Source organism: Aquila chrysaetos, chromosome 2 (assembly GCF_900496995.4).
Source record: "Aquila chrysaetos chrysaetos chromosome 2, bAquChr1.4, whole genome shotgun sequence".
Lineage (NCBI taxonomy): Eukaryota > Metazoa > Chordata > Aves > Accipitriformes > Accipitridae > Aquila > Aquila chrysaetos.
In genome coordinates this window covers 19877942-19902178 of record NC_044005.1, presented here as the reverse complement: position 1 = coordinate 19902178, position 24237 = coordinate 19877942, and the positions used below count along the sequence as shown (strand labels likewise).

Genomic DNA, 24237 nt, shown 5'->3' with positions numbered 1-24237 from the left:
AGTATGACAACTTTATTCAAACCGGCGGCGACATGCCTTGCGCAGAGTACGCTCGTACTCTGCACGTGGGGGAGGAGCCCGGGCCGAGGAGCACACCACCCTCTGAAACGGCGCGTACAGAGCGCTCTCGGCGGCGGGGCTGGCCGGGCAGACGAGCCCCTCTGCCGCCCTCCCAAGCCTCCAGAGGCGTTGGACACAGACCGCCGCAGCCGGGCTCCCGCGCCCCAGCGCCAGCACCGCCCACGCCGCAACTCCATGGCAGGGGCGGAGCGCGCCCGCTCCGCAGCGCGGGCACGCACGGGCTACCGTGTCGGAGGGCGGGCGGCCGGAGCAGGCCCGACGGGGTGCGCGGAAGGGCCGGCACGGTGCAGAAGGCTCCGTGTGGAGGCGAGCGGCAGCAGAAGGGCCTCCCGGGGGCCAGGCCGCGGAGGGCTGTTAGGGGAAAGAGGGTTCTCCCAGGACTTTACCTTTCCTGGAGCCCTCGCTGCTGCCGGTTGGGGGCTCCCCGGGCTCGGCGGCACTGGCAAAAGCCGGGAACAGGGCCATGTCTCAGCTTACCGCCACTACTATCTGCCCGAACTGCCCCGCGGAGCGGCGGGGCAAGATGGCGCCGCGGCGCCGAGCATGCTGGGAGGTGTAGTTCGCCCGCTCGACTTCCCAAAATGGCGGCGGGGCCCGGTCGACGCTGAGGGAAGGACGGTTCAGTGTTGGGGCTGCTTCGGGCGTCCTGCCTTCTCCAGCCCTCTGCGTATCTTGCGCTTTCCGCCGTCGTCAGTGAAGGGACTGGAGGAGGGAACTGCTGTGGGAAGAGACGGGGATGCAGTTTCCAGAGCCAGCCTTTACTTCCCCACCACCCTGTCTTCCCTCATGGGGTTCACTGGGAGGGAACACCTGAGCAACAGCTCGAGACTGGAATGCTCAGCTCTGTAAAGGAGAATGTTGTAAGAAGCCATGCTTTCTTTTTGTTAGTATCCACTGTATGTCTGAAGGCTCATTGAGCCAGATGGCCTGTCTCAAACACCAGTAGTGAGGACTTAGGATAGAAATAACCTCCTGCAGTCAGTCAGTCCTTTATAATCTTCCTGACCAGGGAGTCACCCATCATGTTTAATAGCATTCATGAGCCTGCCCTCCATAAAGGAACTGGAAAAATAATTTTTCATGGTTTTACACTTTGCACCTTCTTGGGCGGGATGTTCCACTTTTTAATTGCATATTGTCTGAAACAGTATTTTCTTTTTGTCTCAAACCCAGTGCCTGATTCTTGCATTGTGAGGAAAAATAAGCGTCCCTATTCATTTTCTCTGCAAAATTTTATACGCTGTTAAGATACTTCAGTACTCTCCTTTCTGGACCGAAAAGTGTGCCTTTTTTCTTCGAATATTAAAACCACTCCATAATTTTCTCCTTGTTGAATTTCTTTAGTTTTTCTAACTCCTACACTAGTACTACTGCATGACCAGAATTTCATGTAGTGATTAAGCTATAGTTGTACAATGGGTTTAGGGATTATATGGAATTAGAAGGACTGGTTTCTGCTCCTTTCCCAATACCTTCTGATGATACTGTTTGGCTTTTGGCCTCTCCTGAGCTACAATGTCTCTTAAGAGCCGATTCCTGAGTGGCAAAGATAATAGGTAACTATTGTGTATAGATGTTAGGATTAGCTTCCCTATACTCACCGCTTCACATGTACCAAGCTGATTTTTTGGGTAATTTTACAATTTTTTTCTGAAATACTTCAGTGACCTTTCTCAGTCAGCTTTCCATTTGATTATCCTGAATACTTTTGCACCATCTGCAGACTTTGTCAACTCTACGTTCACTGCCAGTAGCAGCCTTTTTGTAGAAGTTGAACAGTTAGATTGTGAGGAATCCCACTGGTGATTTCTTCCTTTAGAAAACTATAAAACTATTTCTTAATCCTTGTTTCTAGCCTTTAATTTATTATTAATCTATAAAATGCTATTCATTTTTATCAACTGGAGAGAATAATATAAGTACGGAGAGAAGGGGATTCGGAACAAAATAGTGGTCATGGACACTGATAGCCTGGAAGTCATCAAATGAGTGGGGCCTGATTGCCAACTTGGAAAGAATAGGCTTTAAAATGTATGCTCAGATACTGATGTGGAGCAATGTTTTTGTTCAAGTCTCTCAACATCTATCAAGTTTTGGAGTAAAACATTAGAATGTGGAAAATGCAGTACATAATATATAGAAATATATATATGCCTAGAACTGATACAGAAGATAGGGGAAAAAAAAATCTAAAAGAAGCACATTACCAATTTGTGACCAAATTCTGAAGAGACAATTAAAAAAAAAAGTATCTTGTCACATGCACTTTTTAGCCTTTTTCCTAAGAAGAGAAAACCTATGTAATTATGCTACCTGAACAAGCATTTGTTTTTCTGTCTACTTGGCATAATTTCTCCAGGTGGTTTTAGAACTCGTGACCAATTTCAGCCAAATTTAACAGGAGATTAAAGGTTATTACATTACTGCAAATTACATGAAAGCAGGTGGCAACATAGAGCAGGATTTTCAGTGGGAGGGAAATTTCAGCGTGCATGCAGTTCATATTGGGAGTCTAACCTACTGGGAAAGTTGAGTCAGAACTCCTCTGCTCATGGAGGTATTTTTACAATCTTATTTGGATGGTTACTGAAATTTGTAAATGCGTTTATTCTGCATACCTCAACACTGGGAAAACTACCACCTATCTACAGAAAATTAATTATTTCCCTATTCTCTTAGGAACCAGACTCAAAGCCCTTTCAAGATACTGATGCTCTAGATGCATGATAAACGAAATGGATTTCATAACAAAAGCAGTTTATTTGCTGAATGTCATTATTCACATTGTCTCTCAGCTGCTCATAGTGATGGTAGCTAACAACTTCTCAACAAAGAGAATAGAGAAAATGTGCTTTTTGAGAGTAAAGCAAATGACCAAAGAGTTTATAAGAATCCTAAATACGGATCTATGCCATGCATCCCTGAAAATTAGCCCCAATTATGGATAAAGAGAGGGATAAATTAACAAAGGGTGTTATTATTGTTGCCATACATATATTACTGTGACATCAAAAAAACCACCCAACATATTTAGCACGACCACATAAATGCAGGCAATATTTCCCATTATTACAAGTGGAAGTTAAACTTGTGTGAATGTTGCTTTTAGATTATTGCATTTATTTGTACAAGTAGTTCCTATTTATCCAGAGTAGAAATTGCCTATGTAGTAAAATCTACGTTGACATTTCCTTGACTTACTGAGTGAGCAATGCCCATTCTGATGAAACATAGTTTTCTGCAATGTATTTAGCCCCAAGTCTAACAAGTTTTATTTTGCAGCTTTTGTCTTAAAACTCTGCAAAATGCATTTCAATAATGTTATATGAATACTTTATTAAGCCTTTACAGGCAAAAAGTACTATTATAAATAGATTGTTTGCCTCAACTCAGTTAAGCCAAGCCTTTTCTTAGGATTTAGTGAAGAACCTGACCAAAACACCTCTTGGTGTCTAGAATGAAGTTACCTGAAACACTCAGCATTGTTTCTTCAGTTCCATCCTAATAACAGCAAACCATCAAGCCTTTTACAATACGGACAAAAACACAGCAGCTGTATACAACAACAGTTCCTTGTTAATAAGAAGGAACTAACTAACTAACTAGAGGAGCTAACAAGTTCCTTCCTTAACACTCTGATTCTCTTTTTACATTGTATCTACCTATTTAACATACTAAAGTCTGGTATAGTTAATATTTTTTATTAATAATCCATTTTAAGGATTTTTCTTCTTTGGAAAGCCTTATGGTGAATAATGTACTGAACTGCCTAGGCAGATGTGAGACTGATAGTTTTCAGTAGATTTGGGACTTGAGTTCTTTTGCATATTTTGACAAAAATCATAACATTATACTTGGGGACAAAAAAAGCCCTCTCATCAGGTCCATAACATTTTCCTTATTACAATAAAATTTAGTAGATATTTGTGAATCTGACTTTTGTGAAATGGATGCCATATGAAGCAGTAATTTGGGGCCCCTCACCAGGGCCTGAAAGGCCACAGCAGGCCAGCTTGGTTCTTGGCCTCACACGTTCACATTTTGCTCTGTCATGGTCTCCATACCCTAACTTTACAGCCTGTGATATCATGCCTCTCGTATCTTTCATATTTTCTGTTGTTTCTCCACACTTTCTGCTTCCTCTGTAGTAAATACTGTAGTTAGTTCTTCCTTCCACTCTGATGATCAAGGAGCTCCTGCTAGGAATAGGTTTATCTCTCTGTAAGATACCAAGAGACCGTCCTCTTTACAAAGGAGGGTTTGTTCTCATATGCAAAAACTTACAGAACAAGCCTTATAGTACAGCACTATAAATGGTGTAATTTAAGGCATACAGTGGGTACCTTGAATAAAAGCATCAGAAATTAAGGCAGTAATTTTGAGTAAGGGCTACACTGCACTCACTTAAAGAAAGAAGCATCCCTAAAATATTGTAAAATTTTGTAAGACTGTAAGAGCAGAAGTCACGTTAGGGAGGACACAAAATGAGTTCTGACCACAGAGCTAGGGGGACAATTGGATGTATTTACGTGTACCTTCTTTGGCTCCCCTGAACAACCCTTATGGGATGGATGAGCAAGCTTCCACCTCTGTGCTCCACCAGCCTTTTCAAACCTCCTTGACCTAACAAGTGCTGCCAGCATCATGTGATGATGCATTTGTATCATGAGAAGAACGCTTATGCAGCTTAGCCTAAAAAGAAAATACATGGTTTTAATATGACACAGTTAGCGTGTTCCAACAGTAAGAGGAACTGGGTAAATGTAAAAGGAGGGTGCTATAGCTGTATTTCCCTGCAGTGAGACCTATGGAGCACAACAGGGTTTCCAGTAACACAGGTTCCTGTTCTGATGGTGTGCCAAGTTTCCAGCCTTCCTTTACATTTTCCCAGCCCCTTCTCAGGTTTCGTTCACTAAGAAACCCTTTTGTCTATGCCAACGCTACTCAGATGTATTGAGATCTACTGAGTAATTTTACCAAGGGCTAATTTTTTATTGAGACCTGCTCAGCAGGCAGAAATGCGAGAGCTCCGGTTTCAGCTCTGCCAGGTGCGATGCACTGCTGCCAGGCTGTAACCTCAGCACTCCATGTAACCTCCCATGGCCGGCCTCGCCAGGAGAACAATGCAGAAGAGATGATCTCCTGCAGGAGCATTGCGTGTTTGGGACTTTAATAATGGCTGATAAGGTCCCCGTAGCTATTTTATTTCCTTTTTCTACCCTGCTGTCAGGGTGCTGTGTGGGCTGGCAGCTCCTGGGGGGCCAGGAGCTGCGGGGGCCAGGCCAGGCGCTCCCCAGCCAGGAGCAGGGCACCAGGGGCAGCCCCAGCCCTGGAATCGGGCACCACCCTGGGGACAAGCACGGGCCAAGGCTGGGCTGGGACGTGGGCCCACAGACATGCCTGGCTTGGCAGGGCCCGTGGCCGGGCAGGGCAGGGCTGTGGGGAGCTGGAGACCAGCCCTGCTGTGGCATCGCTGGGGCAGAGGCTGACGTCCCCGGGGGGCTGACATGGGGTCCTGGGCCGCGGGCAGGGTGGGGGAGGCCCTGGGGAAAGCCGGGCAGGGGCAGTCGGGCCTGTCAGTCTCCTCAGGGACATGACACCTTCACGCCACTCCATTCCCCTTCGAAGCTGCTGTTACACTTCAGCCCTTCACCCTTCCCACCTCTGCCGTTCACTTGAAGAGGGAGAGGACTGGCCTCCCCTGAGTCTGGATGTGGCCTGGCAGCCCCTGCTGCCATGCCGCCGACTCTCTGCCCTGCCTGCTTTCTTTCCCAGGTAACCAGATTCATACCGTGAGCATGAGGCGTGACGTGGCTGGGACATTTCACAGACGAAATGATGTAGAGCTCTCTGTCATCTCACGCTTTGCCACTGTTTGAGAGAGGCAGCTCAAGAAGATGTCTTCTAAGAAAAAATTCTTCTTAAATGTCTAGAGATATTATTCTTCCAATCCTCAAAACTGACAGATCAAAACTGAACATAATTTGATACAAAGATATAATAATTTTAGATGGTCTTTCAAAAGCACTTCTGTTGTATTTTTAAAGGGAAATGAGCTGACTCATATTTAGCAACAAATTCCAATTACTAACTTGCTCTTCAGTTTTTAATTATATATTGTACATGTACATGTACAGTAAGTATTCTAGGTAAGGATATTGTATAAAACTGCTATTAAATTTGATATATCATATTTTACCTTCAAAGTACCTATTTTGCAGGTCAACATGTATATACTTCCTAGGGTCTTTTATACAGAGATTTTGAAAATTATGTCATTGCTCATTGAAAATACGCATTTCTACTGCCACCTTCTTCTTACAATGTAATAAATAATACCTGAATAAAATCTTAGCAGTTTAAGTTATTAATAAAACAGGGATATAAAATTACACATTAGTGGTGTGAACATTTTTCCTTCGACAAGTAAAATTAAACAGAAAATAAACCTATATAAGTTGTCTTATTCAGAGACGCATTACTGATAATATTTTTACAAAGGCTGTCAGGCCATCTTTCTAATGTTTTAATAAATCTGGTGATTTATTTACTGATCCAAGTTCTATCTGTAAAATCTTCAATTATGATAAGCTTGCTGGGTTATCAAATGCTTGCTGGGTAGATCAGCTATTACAGGTATGTTTGTGATTGACATATGTAATGAAGATAACTGGTTCAGTTCAGATATACATTCTGATTCTACACTTCAAAAACGTAAAGGAGATTTTTGCACTCGATTATTCAAGCTGCATGGCAGTGCTGGCCTTGAACTTTGAACTAAAGCCATGGTCAAACTGACCCTGTATGCATGTATGAAATATGTATACACTGTTCCATAATACAAAACAGAAACAGCAACCAAATTAATATGAAAAGCCTTTGTTTCAAAGCCATACTCTAGATTGGTCTGTAAGGTTTTGTTGTGGTTTAACCCCAGCCAGCAACTAAGCACCACGCAGCCGCTCACTTACTCCCCCCCCACCCAGTGGGATGGGGGAGAAAATCGGGAAAAAGAAGCAAAACCCACGGGTTGAGATAAGAACGGTTTAACAGAACAGAAAAGAAGAAACTAATAATGATAATGATAACACTAATAAAATGACAACAGCAATAATGAAAGGATTGGAATGTACAAATGATGCGCAGTGCAATTGCTCACCGCCCGCTGACCGGCACCCCGCTAGTCCCTCAGCGGCGATTCCCCGCCCCCACTCCCCAGTTCCTATACTAGATGGGACGTCCCATGGTCTGGAATACCCTGTTGGCCACTTTGGGTCAGCTGCCCTGGCTGTGTCCCCTTCCAAGTTCTTGTGCCCCTCCAGCTTTCTCGCTGGCTGGGCATGAGAAGCTGAAAAATCCTTGACTTTAGATTAAACATTACTTGGCAAGAACTGAAAACATCAGTGTGTTATCAACATTCTTCACATACTGAACTCAAAACATAGCACCGTACCAGCTACTAGGAAGACAGTTAACTCTATCCCAGCTGAAACCAGGACAGGTTTTTAGACATAAAAACTCAGACTTGTAAAGTATTTTAACTTCTGCTGTACATGCATGTATGCATATGTAAATATAAATCTGTATTTCTGTATAGATTACAAAAAATGAGGGTCTTGATATTGTTCCCAGTACATTTACTGAGAATTTTGCTGTCAACAAAACTACACCCAGAAGAGGAAAGAGGTGTTTTGCAGACATAAGCAGAGCATTCTGTTTGGTAGAAGTGCCCACCAGCATTTTATACAAGCTTTCTCAGGACGAAGACTAGAGAATTTTAAGAAATTCTGAATGATCAGAACTTCCTATATATCTAAAACCCATGCAATTTTATCCAATTTCTTTTTGTAGAGAAACAGGAGCAAGGCATTTGATTCCTGAAAAAAAAAAAACCAAACAAAACCAACCAATCAAAAAAACCACACCACCCCCACCCTTATTTTTAGCCTATTTTTATATCTTGTACCCTGGAGGCCCACCATCCTTCTTTTTAAAAAAACACAGGAACACATATTCCTGTAAGAAAAATGCATTTGACATACTTCTTTTATTTTCAGACCAAAACAAGTAAGTGTTACATGTCATTCCAACAGAAAACATTCAACTTACTGCAGCATTTTGAAGTGGCTTTGTGGCTTCATCATGCAGGCACAGGTGAAGCTTCCAGTTACTGTAATGGGGTGGTTTTTTGGTGTCTTGGGATCATAGGATGAGATGTTTTAATTTGGGGAGGAGTAATATCCCTGATGAACCTTTCAAAATGCAGTCTATGAAACACAATTAGCATGCTTAAATAGTCAGTATTTAAAAAATAAATAGGCTACACTGTCTAACAGACAGGATTTTCCATTTTCTATTGCAGTTAGCAATTCTTCTGCACTTTCCCTGGGTGTCATGATTTCTTATGTAAAATCCATGCTAATTTCTCATTAGACTTTTCCCCCAAATAAATTTATCTAGCCATTTATCCCTAATCTCTAACCTTTTGTGAACATAGGTCTGGAAAGGATGGTCTGAGTCACTGAGTTCAGCCTTCTCTGCACAAAACCTTACCACGTAAGTCTGTATATTCCATTTTGAAATTTGTTGGGCTTTTCTACCCGCAAGTCCTGTTGCGGGACAGGTCCAGAACCTCAATTTTCTGATGCTTAGAAACATCCTGACTTCCTCCTTAATTTCATTCAAGCTCTGTTTATATCCATCTCTTTCTGGGCCAGCGTTTTCCTATGGCTTAAAATAGCTCTTCGCTTCACCAGGGTGCTAACCTGGATGTAATACATGCACAGACACTAATCATATGCCACTCTGCCTTTCTTCCATTACACAATTTTAAATTTTTGTAAGATCGGTTGCTCAGTCCACTGAATTTTTTGCACTTTTCTCAGTTCATATTCTGAACTAGAATTGTACACGGTATTCCAGATGCAGTGGTACTCTACAGAATGACCTACTTCTCATTCTCCACTGAAAACATTCTACAGCTCTGCATTTATCATTTAGTTGGCTGAATCATACTAGTGGCTAATAATGACCATGATCAATAATTACACTTGGGCATTTCCAATCTATCACTTCCCCTGAATGAATCCCCCTATTATACCAGAAAATCTTGTTATTAATCCCTAAGGACATGGCCTTGTATTTTGCATTAAATTTAACTTTACTTCTATTACTCCAGGCTGCTAGGTCACCTGTTTTCTAGGAATTAAATTCTTGATATGGCTCATTGTGAGAAAGGCCTCTCAGCTTCTGCCATCAGCAAGTTTAATTAGCAAGCTCTTATTTTTGTGCCATTGCCTTTTTTAAATAAGATTGGGCCAAATGCTGGTATAAGGAGCCCCACTTGAAATCCCTCTCTGGTCTCATAGTGCCCTTTCCAGCACAGACCTATTGTCATCCCTCTTTTAGCCACTTCTTTATCTAACTTACATTTCTTGTGCTACTTCCCATTTCAACTAATAATCTCACAAGTACTACATTGTCAAGTGCTTTACTGAGATAAAAATCAATTAGATCAACCAGGTTTCCATCCATAAAAATTCTGCTGCCATTAAAGTACGCTCATGGTCTACTTTTAGTAAAGTTGGACTGCATTTTATCCCATCTTCCATTTATATCCATAGTGTTCATTATTTTGAAAATTTATTTTAAAGCTTTGTGTGTTATTGTAGACTAACAGAATAATTACAAATATATTAAATGTTTATAAAAAGAAAAGTGAAGCTTGCTATATAGCACCACCACAATACAACAGATGGATGAAAATCTCTACCACAAGCCATAAAACTTCATGCCCTAGTTCTTTCATTAGTCAGTAATGCATCCCCATTTGAGCAAGTTGATCTCTCCTAGTTCAGCTTCCATGCCATGGTTCTTTTCACTTTGTGTATATTCTTTTCTAACAGCAAACTTAGCTTTGACTTTCCTTTCTACATCTTTGTCTGTTCTGAAAGCTGCAAAAATTACTCATTAGACTGGGGAATGTAGCTGGATTATATATAACCTCACCGCTTTGAGGCTCAACCTTCTTTCTATGCTAGTTGCAATGTGCTACTTACATCGCTAAATCATCTTTTGCTTTTTGTTTTACTCTTTTGCAAGATCTAGCTCTGGGTTAGGTTTGGCAATTTCTTCCTGGAGTCCTGCACCTCCAAGTCTCCAAGTCATAGCTTTCTTCATTAATTCATTTCCCTTCTTCATTCCGTACAGACCTTTTCCTTGTTTTTACTCTGACTGCTGAGGTGGTTACTCATCCTGCTTCCATACTTGGAATGTAAATTCCAGATGGTTTTTGCATCTCTGAGTTAGATAAATTCCAGATCTCTGTCACGTTTAAGCTTCTGATTTATTCAGTCCATTTGAATACCTCAATTACTATGTCTAATCTACCAACATTTGTTCTTACAGTATTAAAAAAGCCCTCTGAAATTTTAATTGTTGATTCTTCCATTCCAGCTTTGTTTATTCTTCCATTTAATTTCGATTTTTCAACCAGGTGGGGATGGAGAGCAGACTGCTCTGTTTTTACTTTAAATGCAACCAGCTCTCTCTCCATCATTACTACCTACCTAAAATTAGTCTAAAATAGCATCAGTTTGTGCCCAGCAAAAAAAAATGCTTTGGCTGTATTAGTAGCTCATGTTTTCCACTGTACATCTGCATTTTTTAATCTCTCTCCAACCTCATCAGAAATCTCTCTTATCCCCAGGTTTCACCAACAACTGAGCTGTGATGCTTCCAGATTTTCCTTTTTCCAATCTCCATTTGTGCTGCAAAATTCCATTAATCCAGCTGCCATCAACATCGCAAACTTTCCTCCAGTTTTCTAGAAAATTTCAATTTGTAAATAATATCACATAGATATCCATTATTGGTATTGAAAAGATTTATTACCAGACAATTTGTATAATGCTTGAGTTGTATGCAATGTCACCTCTCTGACAGAATGCTGACTGCTGTCCCTAGACAACCGATATGACAGGCATTGAAACTAGTTGATAAATACATGGTAAAAAAAAAAAATCTACAATATAACGAACTGGAATCCTGCTGTCCTGAACTATTACACTGTTCTTTCAGCACATGGAGGATTATTACGCCTATAAAAACACGAACCTAACATACCTAAATTATGGATGGCATCACTAAGTCACAATAATATATTAACTGGGACTAATCAACTATATATTTATTAAAATGAAATCCTCTATCTTATTAGCAGTGAAAGTCCTTTTATACAAACTGCAATTATTCTGCTGAAGTGCTGTTACTTTCGACCTGAAGAGCAGCAATATGCTGCACAACCTTGAGAAAAGGAGAATGCATAGGCAAGTACCCTTGGTAAGCGCTATAATAGCATTAGGAAATTTAATTTTCATGTAGAGAAGAAAGGACATTAATTTTATTTTTATGGTCCTTCCTCAGAGGTATGACTGTGCTTCCATGCACTTCTTTTTCACCTTACCTGTCCCTCAGTGTTTTCCTACACCCATTAAATTGCATAAAAGTAGTTATTTTGGCTCAGAAGGCTGGAAAAAACCAGCTGTACATGCATTAAATGTATTGGGAGGAAAAGTAAGGGTGATGGTAATTCAAACCTAGTTCTCAGTGCAATAAAATAGCTTAAGCCAGAATAATTTGAATGTCCATGTAACTTCATCAAGGTATGAGTGAAAAAATATACATATGTCTATACAATTTTATATTTCATAGCTTATCTTACACACACATACAGGAGTGGACCAGTTTGAAATTTACAAAATTCCAAGAAAATTGAGTATTTCAAAAATCTGCTACTGAGTGTGTACCACAAACATGAATATGCACAACTTCATCAAAGTTTGCAACAATCTTCTTTCCCATGTGAGCAGGAGGCTGGACTAGAAGACCTTCTGAAAGCCCTTCCAAGCTGACCTGTGCTATGATCCTGTATGAATTCTCCCTCCCCCTAGAATTCTCTCTCTCACAACCACAATTCCACATCCAGACATGCACAAAACCAGATGACAACCCTTTATCAAATAGCTCGCAGCATAAATCTGTCTCCCGTATATACATATTTCCTTTTTGGTACCCAAACTCAGGATGATCATCACCACACATGACCATTTGCGCACAAATGGCCAGTCATATATTGTTCCTTTTCTTTTTCCAATCACTCAGTATTGTACAACAACCATTTTTCTCACTGTCCATCCCAAATACTCTTTTCTCCCTTAATGTTACTTTCTTTTTTAATTCCCCTCAGATTCTTCATCACTTTCTCTCAGATCATCAATTTTGTTCAAAGCCATTGGGCTTTTGTGAACCCTGAGCTCATTTTCACAGCTGCAGCCATTATCTGAAATGCTTTCTGCCCATCTGGCTATAAGTAAGTCCTTTTTGGTCAGAGGACTTCTTATCTATTTTCATTACTTCACTTTTGGCAGCGCATGAAATCCACCCTCAGAAATACAAGCTTGGACATATGACTGGGATGGAACCAAGGCATTATGAAGACAAGGGAACAACAACCACCACATCAGTGCAGGCTGGAACTCAAAAGCTTGCAAAAGAAGCATTATGTGTGGTTTGGATGGGTGAGGGAATGTGATAAATATATGGAGTGTGAAGGATTATTTTCTCCTTTTTCACTCAAATCTATCAATCTGGCTGTGATTATACTCTGCTTCCCAAATAACTGTGCACATCTCTGCGGAACAGCAAAGTGGGAGGTAGCCATAGTGGCCGTGATGGATAAGATCTCTCTCATTATGTAATCATGCTTGAGAGGTCAAGCAGTGGAAACCAAAGCCCACAGCCAACAAAAAAAAAAGTGTTCCTGAGCTTGAGTGACTCCATGAATGAAGAAGCCAGAAGACTGATTTCTATAACCAGTGTTGTTTGCTTAAAAAATGTTCCATGTTATGATTGAAATCATCTGGAATACTCTTCCTCAAATTCTTCTAAGTCGATGTGTCAATACATAAGTCAATAGATCAAGCATTCTGATGACCCCTCTCTAATAACAGTCTCAGTTACCTTTTTGAGGTAACTGGAGTGGTTCTAGCATTTTTTCCCCCACTGTAGATTAAAAGACTATAGATCTTTCCTCTTCAATTTATTCTTCTGGTCTCATTTGTTAATAAATTTAGGATACAAAGTGGTATTGCCAACCTAAAGCATTTCTTATTCACTTAGGTGGAAAAGGAATGCAAACAAAAAGCCCTATTTCTCATTTACAGGTCATATTAACAAACAAAATACAGAAACAATCTTTTTTCTGTGTCCTGGGTTCAGCTGGGATAGAGTTAATTTTCACAGGAACCTGGGAAGGGGCACAGCCGGGACAGCTGACCTGAACTAGCCAAGGAGCTATTCCATACCATGTGACATCATGCTCAGTATATAAATGGGGAGCGGGCTGGGGGGTTCTCTTGCCTTTCGGTGGGGGAATTGGCAGAGCGTTGGGTTCTGGGTGGTGAGCAGTTGCATTGTGCATCACTTGTTTTGTATATTCTTTTATTAGTACCGTTGTTGTTGTTGTAACTTCTCTTTTTGTGTTGTCCCAGTAAATTGTCCTTATCTCAGCCCTCGAGGTTCCAGTGTTTTGGTTTTTTTTTTTTTCTCCTTTCCGATTCTCCTCCCCATCCCACTGGAGGGGGGTGGGAGGAGTGAGCGAGCGGCTGTGTGGTCCTTTGTTACCGGCTGGGCTGAAACCACGACATTCTGTAAGACATAATCCCACATATAGTGTGATCTGCTGTAATTTTTCCTCGGCACATAGCTCACAGGCAGCACATTCCCTGCAAGACTCTCTGACATCGCTCAAGGCCTTAGAAAACTACTGCTGTAACTATCGGCCAGGTTGATACAGAACATAACAGTTGTTTCCCCTAGAATATTAATTGCTCATGGAAAACAATACTTAGGTAACAAAGCTTAGGCACACAGTCCTTATTATGTTGTCCATCAATCTTGCATTGTTGATTTTCCCATTTCCCAAAGAAGCACTTCCAACTTTCAACCACTGCCAGATTGGGGACTGGATTCTTTTCCACTGTCCATTGTTAGAGGAATTAGGAATTTGCAGAGGGAAAAAAATAACCTTATCTACTGCTCCAAACCACACTACCAATTAGCCAGAAGCTGGAGAGTTTTTTGGGGGTTAAATATCAGACAAGGTAAGCCAATGTGTCTAGCTCACAGCAAAAATTAGGCATGTCTGATCTGCAGCACAAGTCCAGGGACAGATCTGTATAGGACCACCGTAGATACCTCTCAACATGTTTTGTTGCTGAACTTCTGAATACAGAGAGTCCTTCCATTAGACTAAAAGGAGAGCAATGGCATTTATTACTCATCTAAACATAACTTAACATCTGCTTAGCCATCTGGTAGATGAGCTATAGGTGAGGTATAGGTTCTGGCTGTATTTCTAACAAACGAAGCCACAGTTCTGTTTCCATTGAAATGAATGTGAGCTTCTCTGCACCTCCATTCAGACACAGGAAATCCTCACATGCACCTGATGGATGTTGGTTTTATAGGTTATCTTTCTTCTGACTATAGATTTGAAGAAAAATAGTTCATTTTGCTATTTGAGATCTTGTGAGGGGACAGGTTAAAATACAAAAGAAAGGAGACATTAACCTTTATCCTACTAAAGGTTAAACCCCTCTGGAATCTTATGAGGCTTGATCCCTGAACGTTACAGGACCAAGGTTGCTCATGATTTAAAATACTAGACTGGAAAAATAATTAAAAGTTCCATTTAGTATTGTCTCCTTTCCTCTTCAGACAAGTGAAAAGCTTTGCTTTATTGAGGGAAAAGTATTGGGAAAATTACCCAATAAAATCTCAGTACCCCAAGTGTATTATTCCTCATGATCAAAAGATACCAGAGAAAGAATTGTAAGGAGCATGTAGAAATAGGAATAAAGTCTTTCTCTAGAGCAACTTGAGATCATGTGAAAAATAATTACATGACAGAAAAGGGTAAAAGAGTCAGAAAAATGTAAAACTCTACTGAATTTGTATAATTTAGTATTATTTGTCAAAAATTTCTTGTACAAGTAGAAGAGTATAATTTAAATATGGAAAACCTCTAAAATGCTTCAGTGACAGTTTATTATTCCATACATTTTACTTTGATAAACAGCCTTAGTCCACTAATTTCTATCTACTCTTTTCATTGTTATCTGCATTAGATATGAGCTGTTCTCTGTATAATTTAGCCTAGCAATTACATTAGGTTATTATTCCAAACTAGAAATCATATATAAAAAAAATACAGAAAATCCATATAGAAGTAAACAGAAATGCAGCTAACACACAAATACATACCTGACCATATTTATGCAATTTATTAATGACTAAGAAATTATTATTAGTGTTCATCAGTATATCCAGAACAACTTCATTAATATTTAAAGTATAGCCAACCATGGTAGACAATCTTGTACTAGAAGTTATAAAGCACTCCAGCTGTACTTCCCAGGAATCGTAACCATGGATTCCTGATATTTAGGACTGTTCAAAGTCCTAAAATCCAAGTAACACTGAAATGGTATTCTACCACCTTTGCTACCAAAAGGGTGCCAGTGAGTTTTAGAATGAAGTACTTCTTTTGAGCTAAGCATATTGCTGTTTTAATGAAGAAAGCACACCATATGCTTAAATCACAAACTTCTGGCACAAATAAAAAACTTCTGGCACCTACCCACCGAAAGGGGAAGCTGCACTCCACCCCAAACTATGTTTCGGCCTTTGGCAGAAGCTTACAGTAGCCTCATATGAACTGTGGAGCCTCTAAACACTGTCAAAGCAGCCTTCATTTAGGTAGAGCGGCATAAAGCAGGCTCTGCTAGGTTCATCCAAGTTCATTTATAGAACACTGTACCTTGGGTCTGTGAGTTGGTATCCCAAATTTGATAGCAAACAAATCAGTAACAATATACTGGAAAGGAAAAAACCTAAAATGTTGACATTATAGAAGTGCTTGAACAGCCATAATCATTAATGGAGGCCCTGTACTAGAGTACCACTACTGAAATATGAACCCTGAAGACTTTAAGACCTAGTCTAGAAAGCATCCTATTTTAAAATGCTAAGGTCAGGGTTTTTCATTGGCTGCCAGTAAATTGCTACTCAGTAAATTACTATCTGAGAAAGGTAAATTAATAGGACTAGCAGTTGCAGACAAGCCCAGAGATAAGCACATTCAGATAATCAGTGCAATATGTTCAGTGAGTTGTCAGGAACATAGATAAGTTGGGCAGGGGTGCAAGGAGAGACTAAAGAGGAGAGGGAGGGAGGAAAGCAGTAAGAAAAGCTAGAGTTAGAAAATGAGAGCTGCTGAATGCCAATAATGTAAATTAATAGCTGTAGCCGAACAGAGAGTTTCCTTATAATAGAATTTGTTCTTCTCAAGTCAGGAGAAATACAGTACTTTCAGGTGATCTCTGTTGTTCAGGGATCTCTTTCCCTGGGGTTGCCAGCTGTGTTTTGATAGCCAGATTGGGTGGGAGATTTCTCCAGTGGCAGTTTCTGACATCTTTCTTCCCTGTCGAGGAAACAGCTCGACAGCCATCAGTTCCTTTGCTTGTCAAGGGAATTTTTTTGCTCCTTGGCAAAGTGCCTGCTCTGTATTTATTCCCTTTGTTTGGATTTCTTTTCCTTTTCAATGGTGTTTTCTGCACACAAGGATTCTCACCCTCTCAAGGAACACCATGGTTAGACCTATCATATGCCACTCCTAGAAGTGACTTCTGAAGCCGGATGATCATCTGTCTCCCCCCACCCTGTACATTTTCCTTCCCCACAAGTGGGGTGGAGCAAGAGGAGGCAGCAGCAAGGACAAGCACGGATTTATTTCTCTGCCATTTCTGGCCGTGTGACACCATGCCTGTGGGGCAGAGAGCCCCCTGCGGCCACTTTATTTGTAGCCTTTTCTTCGTTGAAGTCGCTGACAAAGATGACTGGGAAACCCGAAGCTCTATTGTTTTTCATTCCCAACCAGCCATGAAGTGCACAGTGGTACACAGCTCGGTGAAGCCATCCAGTTTTTCACAGAGTACTGTGTGTGGTTTGTAATTTTGCAACCCTGCAGTTTTCTAAGTGGTGGTTCAGTACTAAAGCAAAGAGAATAGCATTTTCACATGCTAAAATGAAATAATTCTATTTATTAATTCCATGCCGAAATTATTTTATTTGCAGGAGAGAAAAAGCCTTCCCTTGAACCTCCAGCTACCTGCCACCATTTTTCATTTTTTAATATTTCACTTTCTCAGAGCAGACATGTTTGGTGATCTTGGAAGCATTGTTTTATTTGAGATTACTCCTAATTTACAATGGTACAGCTATTAAAATTAGTGGAATTACAGGAGTATAGCTGCCCCGTGGCTACCGTTTCATGATAAAAAATGGCAATAGTAGCTTAATGCCTTCCTAATACCTCCTCTGCCCCTGAGCTGTGCCAACACAATTGCTTGTAGGGCTTCTTAGATAAGGCTCATTAAAAAGTGTCAGCACTAAGTCAGGGAACTGATTGGATTTCAAAAAAAAATTATTGATCTTGAAAAGCTGTGCTAGCACAACTGAATGGGTGGCATGCCACGGGCAGGAGAGGGAACAAAAAAAGGGAAGCAGTAATACCTCAAGCTGATATTGCTGCTTGGACAGCAGTAAAATAACAGCCTATGCAAGATCAAAAGTGAGAGCGGGCTTGTAACACCCAGTGAGCCAATTCTCAATTATCTATGATTAGATTATCTATGTTGCAGATTATCTGTGCCACAAATGTAAAACCAACTACCCTGCATCCAGCATAGGTATTAGCTGAGGCGCGCCACCATACAAATCTCGCTTGCAAGACTGTGCCTGGCCTGGCAACGACACACACACCTTCATGCAGAGCCAGAGATCATAAATTCTGTCAAACCAAAGTTGATTCTGTGAAGAAACAGCTGAGGCTTCTCCTCACCGTGTTCCCAGACCAGGAGTGACATGACAGACAGCGTGCTGCAGTCACACCTCACCGCTTCCCCTCAGAAACAGCTCAAACCCAGCCGGGCTTCAGGCCAGCTGCAGCCGACTTCACGTGGAGACAGCTGAAACGATCCCCAGCATGCAGGATTATGGGAGGCCTTTTAGGTCAGGTGAATACGATACACATGCACGGATCCAGTTTGGATATCTGACCCAACAAACTCTCCTACAGGGAACTAAGGAGACAGCATTGAAACAGCAGCAGCAAGAAGCCTGGCCAGTTTCTGGAGCAAAGTATGGGAGCAGAATGAAAAGGCCAAAATGTCACAGGTGACATCACCAGTGAGGCATTTACACTATAAAGTATTACTTGCAAAAGAAAACAGGAAACATTACAATTAGGAGTAGGATGTTGAGAAGCATTCCGTCTTTGGCTCAGCTCCAGCCCGACTGAGCTGGATGACACAGAGGATCCAGCTGAAGTTATAAGGTGACTATTTCTTGGTTGTCTGTTATAGTACTAAAACAAAGCTTACAAGTTCCCTACAAACTACAATAAAACAATCACCTCTCAGTGTGGAAGTACATTTTAGCACTACATAGTAGCTTTGCAGCTGATTTTTCTGTATTATTTATATTGCACCATAAATGTGTTTACCATTTTGGATTATTGTAAAAGAATATAGTTTGCCACAGAAAAGCAATCCAACTTCCATGTGAACACAAGTGGTTTTACTCTAATGTAATAGCTATCACTTTGCCTTTAACGGATCATCAAAAATTCAGAACTAATTATTTTACTTCTTTGCCAATATTCAGATAAGGTGCACAACTTCATTAAATCAGTTAGCTTCGGGAGTTTCATTTTTGTGTGTTTTGTCTGCCTCATATAAGCAATACCAATGAAGCCAAACAGGCTGTTGGCCTGTTCCTATGTTGCAATCTTGTGTGATATTATATTCTCTAGAAATGCCAATTCTTTTTGGCCGAAAGAGTCGGCCACCTTTCCACATCTTTAAGGTTGTTTCCATTAGGAAAAGAAATTGGTGAAATTTGATATGATCCCCTTTACTTAGGAAGAATGGGCATAACATCCTGATTTATGGAGCACAAAGAAGTTCAGATGAGTAGGAGCAATTTATTTACCTGTAGTTCCCAGATTCTCTGTAGGCTGCTGTATTCTAAACAAACATTGAACAAAATGGTTGAACTGTCCAACACCCAACACAGTAGCATGCTCTTCAGACTTCATTTTTTTGTATTGTCAAACAAATCCCTTTGGAATTGTATAGAATCTCTTAGCTTAGCCAGATATCCTGGGCAATCCCATGTGGCCATCCACTGAAGCCAAGAGAATTACTGCAGGGATGGATTTGGCAGTACAGCATTTTGAACTGAGTTCCCTTAAGCAAGAAATCAGCACAAATGTACAAATCTGGCTGTGTTTGAAGGTTCTGTTTTGCAGCCATCTGTGCAGGCTTTTATTGTTAAACAGAAGTAAACCAAATTCTGGACTAAATGATACTCATTTATATATGCGTTTAGGTAAAAAAACCAACACAGAATTAGGAAAGCTGAAAATAACTAGAAAAAGCTGGTTTAAATTATTAGAAAACCCAGAAAACATTATGTTTGAGTAAAACACTAAGCATCCAGCTTAAGACATGTTGACACTGCAAATTAACATCAGAATCCCAATATGATTTCTTAAGCTAAAAGATACAGTCAGCTGAAGGCAGTTTACTGTGTGTTGATTTTTCAGACAAAACATGAGAGCTGAAATGTTGCCTCCTTTGTAATGGTACATAAAATCTTGTATCATTTTTGTAGAAGAAGTAATGTACTTGATTACTGTTTGCCAAATCAATGAGTAATTACATGGTGAAATATATTGCTACAGAAACCCACTGAGGTCAAGAACTGAGTAAATTCTAAAAATGTACATGAATAACAAACTATGTGGAGCTGTGGTTGTTCACAACAATTCTGGAAGCCCTATTACATGTCATGCTTCAAATTTAAGAAAATCTCTTACTGTTACAGTTTAGAATACAATCTTTTTGGGGACAGACTGTCTCCTGTTACCAGCAGTGAGTACTTCTTTCAAGGACCTGATCTTGCCATAGCTGTTGAAAGATACTGACACAGTCTGATCTCAAGTCTGATCCAGAATAGTATTTATTATGTATCAACCTCTGAGCTTCCTGTGACATCCCTGCTGTTGGGGAGCTGAAGAAAGCAGGGTGGATGCCAATTTCAGTTACTTTTTTGCCATTTTGCTTTATCAGTAACATAAGGATGAGGTGCATAAATAATGACACCAGTTTGTAGATTTTTTTCTCATCATACCAACTCAACCGTGTTTTAATTTGTGCAGGCAGAGTTCTTTCTGCTTTCACTTCTGTTTGGGACCAGCTTCTGATCAATTTAAGCAGAGGAACACAGTCAGGGTTTAAACACTGAAGTGCTCTCAGATTCAGACAGGATCAATAATCCTGTTAATTAGAAACATTATTTTTGCTTTTTTAACACTCTTTAAATTTCAAGGAATGACACAAGTGGCTTACCTGAGCTGTGGAGCAATCACCACCGCAAAAGTAGTTCCAAGCAGTCACTAACCATCCAAACTGCAAAGTCTCCCTGTGTCTCTAGTATGCTCTGCCACAGAGCAATTACTCTGAAATAGCATGCGTAAACCAGGAGCAAGCTCCTCTGCATCTGAGGTTGTGTATGATCAGCAGCTAACACCAGCCAACTGATGGGCAGTGACTTGCTGCTGTCCAGGCCAGCAGCTCTTGCCTCTCCACCGTTGTTGCCCCCACTGTAGAAGCCTAGCCAGAGCCACCTTTTCCAAGACTCTGGGAGCAAGACAAGGTAGGAAATGTGACATGGATGGAGTGGAGGTGGATGAGGGAACAGAGCTGGCTTCTTTTCTGTGGAGATGAGGGAGGCAAGTTAAAATTTGGGGCTTCATTATGTGATGCATGGACACAGGTGCAGAAGTGGCCTAAGAGGGCAGGTGTGGAAGCACATTATCTTCCTGCACATCCATGCAGACCAGTCTGGGGACAGAAGTTTGATGCTACCAGTTGCACCAAAGGCTTGCCCCTATTCAATGGATTAAGCCTGGGAGCCCTTGCTCTGTATCAGTCTGTTTTGTTGTCATGGAATCTATGCTAGGATGGATAACAAACAAGTTATACTTTACAAGCAGGAAGTTAATCACATGCTGTGACCGATCAACACACCCCCACAATGGAAGAAGGCTGAGAGCCATAAACTCTTGCCATAAAACCTGTGACAGAATTAGGCAAACAATTAGAGCAACGGGGTACTATAGAAAAAACTCACCCATCATATAACAGCCCGGTATGGCCTTTTAAGAAACCAGACAGGATATGGCACATGACTATTGACTGTAGGGCTTTCAATAAAGCAACTGACCTTTTAACAGCCCCTGTTCCCAGCACAGTACATACGAACATGCTCTTCTGTGGGTGGGAGTGTTAGCTACAAAAGGTATGGTCTTTATGATTCCGATGCAAGAGCAAGCCAAACCACAGTTTGCATTTACTTGGGGTGGAAGACAATATACCTTTTATCACCTAACCCAAGCTTTCAAACATGGCCCCACCTTTGCCCATGCCATGTTAGCTAAACAGCTAGTGTCAATCATCCTCCCACCTGAATTAATAATTTTGCAATATACTGATGATACTCGAATTGGAGGACATGATGAGGAAATGCTTCACTGAAGTAAGAATGCTATCGTCCAGCATTTACGAGAATTCAATATTAGTGTTCCTGACTTGAAATGGCAAGGACCAAGTCAAGAAGTTACATTTTTAGGTATGTATTGATGGCTAGGAGGACAGAAAACTGTTCCAGAATCTGTATTAGCAGAGACACAAAGCATCCAAGCACCTTCTGATAAAAAGGAGTTACAAGCTTTATTAGGAACTTTTGGGCTTTGGAGGTCACGCATTCCTGGATTCAGTATTTTAGGGAGATCTCTACAGCTTGCTGAAGAAAAACGCAATATGGAATTGGGAACAAAATCATCATGAAACATTAAATGCTTTAAATGATGACATTTTACTAACCAACCTATGGGGCCCCTTAACCCTGCACACCCAAGTACACTTCATATAGGCATAGGTTATGAGGGATATCAATGGGGATTATGGCAACAAGATGTGCAAGGTAAAAAACTTAACTATTACATTTTGCTCTAAATAGTGGCAAGGCTCCCAACTACACTCCATTTGAGAAAGTGCTGTTAGCTGCATATGAGGGGCTGCTAACTACCGAGCCATTAATTCAAGAAAGGGAAATCAAGTTATGTGTGCCTATTCCTATTTTAAAACCAATTTTAACTGGTAAGCCATTACCCTTAATGGTAGTCCAGGAAACTGCTGTACAGCGATGGGCTTTGTATATACTTCATCAGGTGACAAGTGATGGGATGAATAAAGAAAACAAATGATCAGAGAGCGTAGAGCTAATTGGGATGCCTACTGAATACTCCCATCTGCCCTCCTCTCCAATAACTGATGTGTTGCCCTGGGAAGGCGAGACAAAAAAGTTTGGTTCACAGTGGCCAGCGAACTGGGTGACAAACAATCAGCAAGTAAATGGTAGAGATGTATGGGGAAAAACACACTGGAAAAAACACACTGGAAAAAGATTTATGATACAGACCAGTCTAAGTGCATATCCATAGGACATGTATCTGTCCACCAAAAAATAAAAACCCTGAGGCAACGTGGAATCAGATGGCTGATCATTTGGCTAAAATAAATGTATTGCAAAACTTGAGGCAGAAAGGCTAGTAAGTGGGTACAGGCGACAGGATGGCCTGTGACAAAAGCTCTGGCAATACATATTGTAGAGGCATGCCATTTTTTTCAAACAATGGTACAGTACTGTGATGGGTTGACCCTGGCTGGTTGCCAGGTGCCCACCAAAGCCGTTCTATCACTCCCCCTCCTCAACTGGACAGGGGAGAGAAAATATAACAAAGAGCTTGTGGGTCGAGATAAGGACAGGGAGAGATCACTCACCACTTACTGTCACGGGCAAGACAGACTCAACTTGGGGAAAATTAACTCACTTTATTACAAATCAACCAGAGTAGGGTAATGAGAAAGAAAACCAAATCTCAGAACACCTTCCCTCCACCCCTCCCTTCTTCCCGGGCACAACTTTACTCCCGGATTCTCTACCAACCCCCCCCAGTGGCACAGGGGGACGGGGAATGGGGTTTACGGTCAGTTCATCACACGTTGTTTTCTGCCGCTTCATCCTCCTCAGGGGGAGGACTCATCACACTCTTCCCTGCTCCAGCGTGGGGTCCCACCCACAGCAGACAGTCCTCCACGAACTTCTCCAACGTGGGCCCTTCCCACGGGCTGCAGTTCTTCACAAACTGCTCCAGCATGGGTCCTTTCCACGGTGTGCAGTCCTTCGGGAGCACACTGCTCCAGCGTGGGTCCCCCACGGGGTCACAAGTCCTGCCAGAAAACCTGCTCCGTGGGCTCCTCTCTCCACAGATCCGCAGGTCCTGCCAGGAGCCTGCTCCAGCGCGGGCTTCCCACGGGGTCACAGCCTCCTTCGGGCACCCACCTGCTCCGGCGTGGGGTCCTCCGCGGGCTACAGGTGGATATCTGCTCCACCGTGGACCTCCATGGGCTGCAGGGGGACAGCCTGCCTCACCATGGTCTTCACCACGGGCTGCAGGGGAATCTCTGCTCCGGCGCCTGGAGCATCTCCTCCGCCTCCTTCTTCACTGACCTTGGTGTCCCGCAGGGTTGTTTCTCTTACATGTTCTCACTCCTCTCTCCGGCTGCCATTTCTGTCTGTCCCAGCAACTTTTTTTTTTTCCTTCTTAAAAATGTTATCAGAGGCGTTACCACTATCACTGATTGGCTCAGCCTTGGCCGGTGGCGGGTCCGTCTTAGAGCCAGCTGGTATTGGCTCTCTCGAACACAGGGGAAGCTTCCAGCAACTTCTTAGAGAAGCCACCCCTGTAACCCCCCCCGCTACCAAAACCTTGCCACACAAAACCAATACAAGTACCTGTCAAAAGGACAACAGTTTGCCAATCTCAGTGAAGGTAAACTACTCTGAGAAACTTGTCAAGTAGATTATATTGGTCCTTTAAAGCGAACACCTGAAGGCTGGAAATAC

The 24237-nt window shown here is 41.6% G+C and overlaps 1 protein-coding gene across 6 annotated transcripts in view; it reads right to left on the bottom strand.

The window, feature by feature from the left end:
- The window catches only part of NRDE2 (NRDE-2, necessary for RNA interference, domain containing), a 34998-nt gene extending 34350 nt beyond the window's left edge, over positions 1 to 648 (bottom strand). For all 6 annotated transcript variants that reach the window (XR_005931193.1, XM_041119474.1, XM_030038755.1 and 3 more), the window contains exon 1: positions 468 to 648. Coding sequence is in view for 5 of the 6 variants with exons in the window: in XM_041119474.1 (XP_040975408.1) it covers positions 468 to 546 (79 nt within the window). In the remaining variant the exon portion in view is untranslated. The remainder of the gene's footprint in view (positions 1 to 467) is intronic.
- Positions 649 to 24237: the final 23589 nt, after the last annotated feature.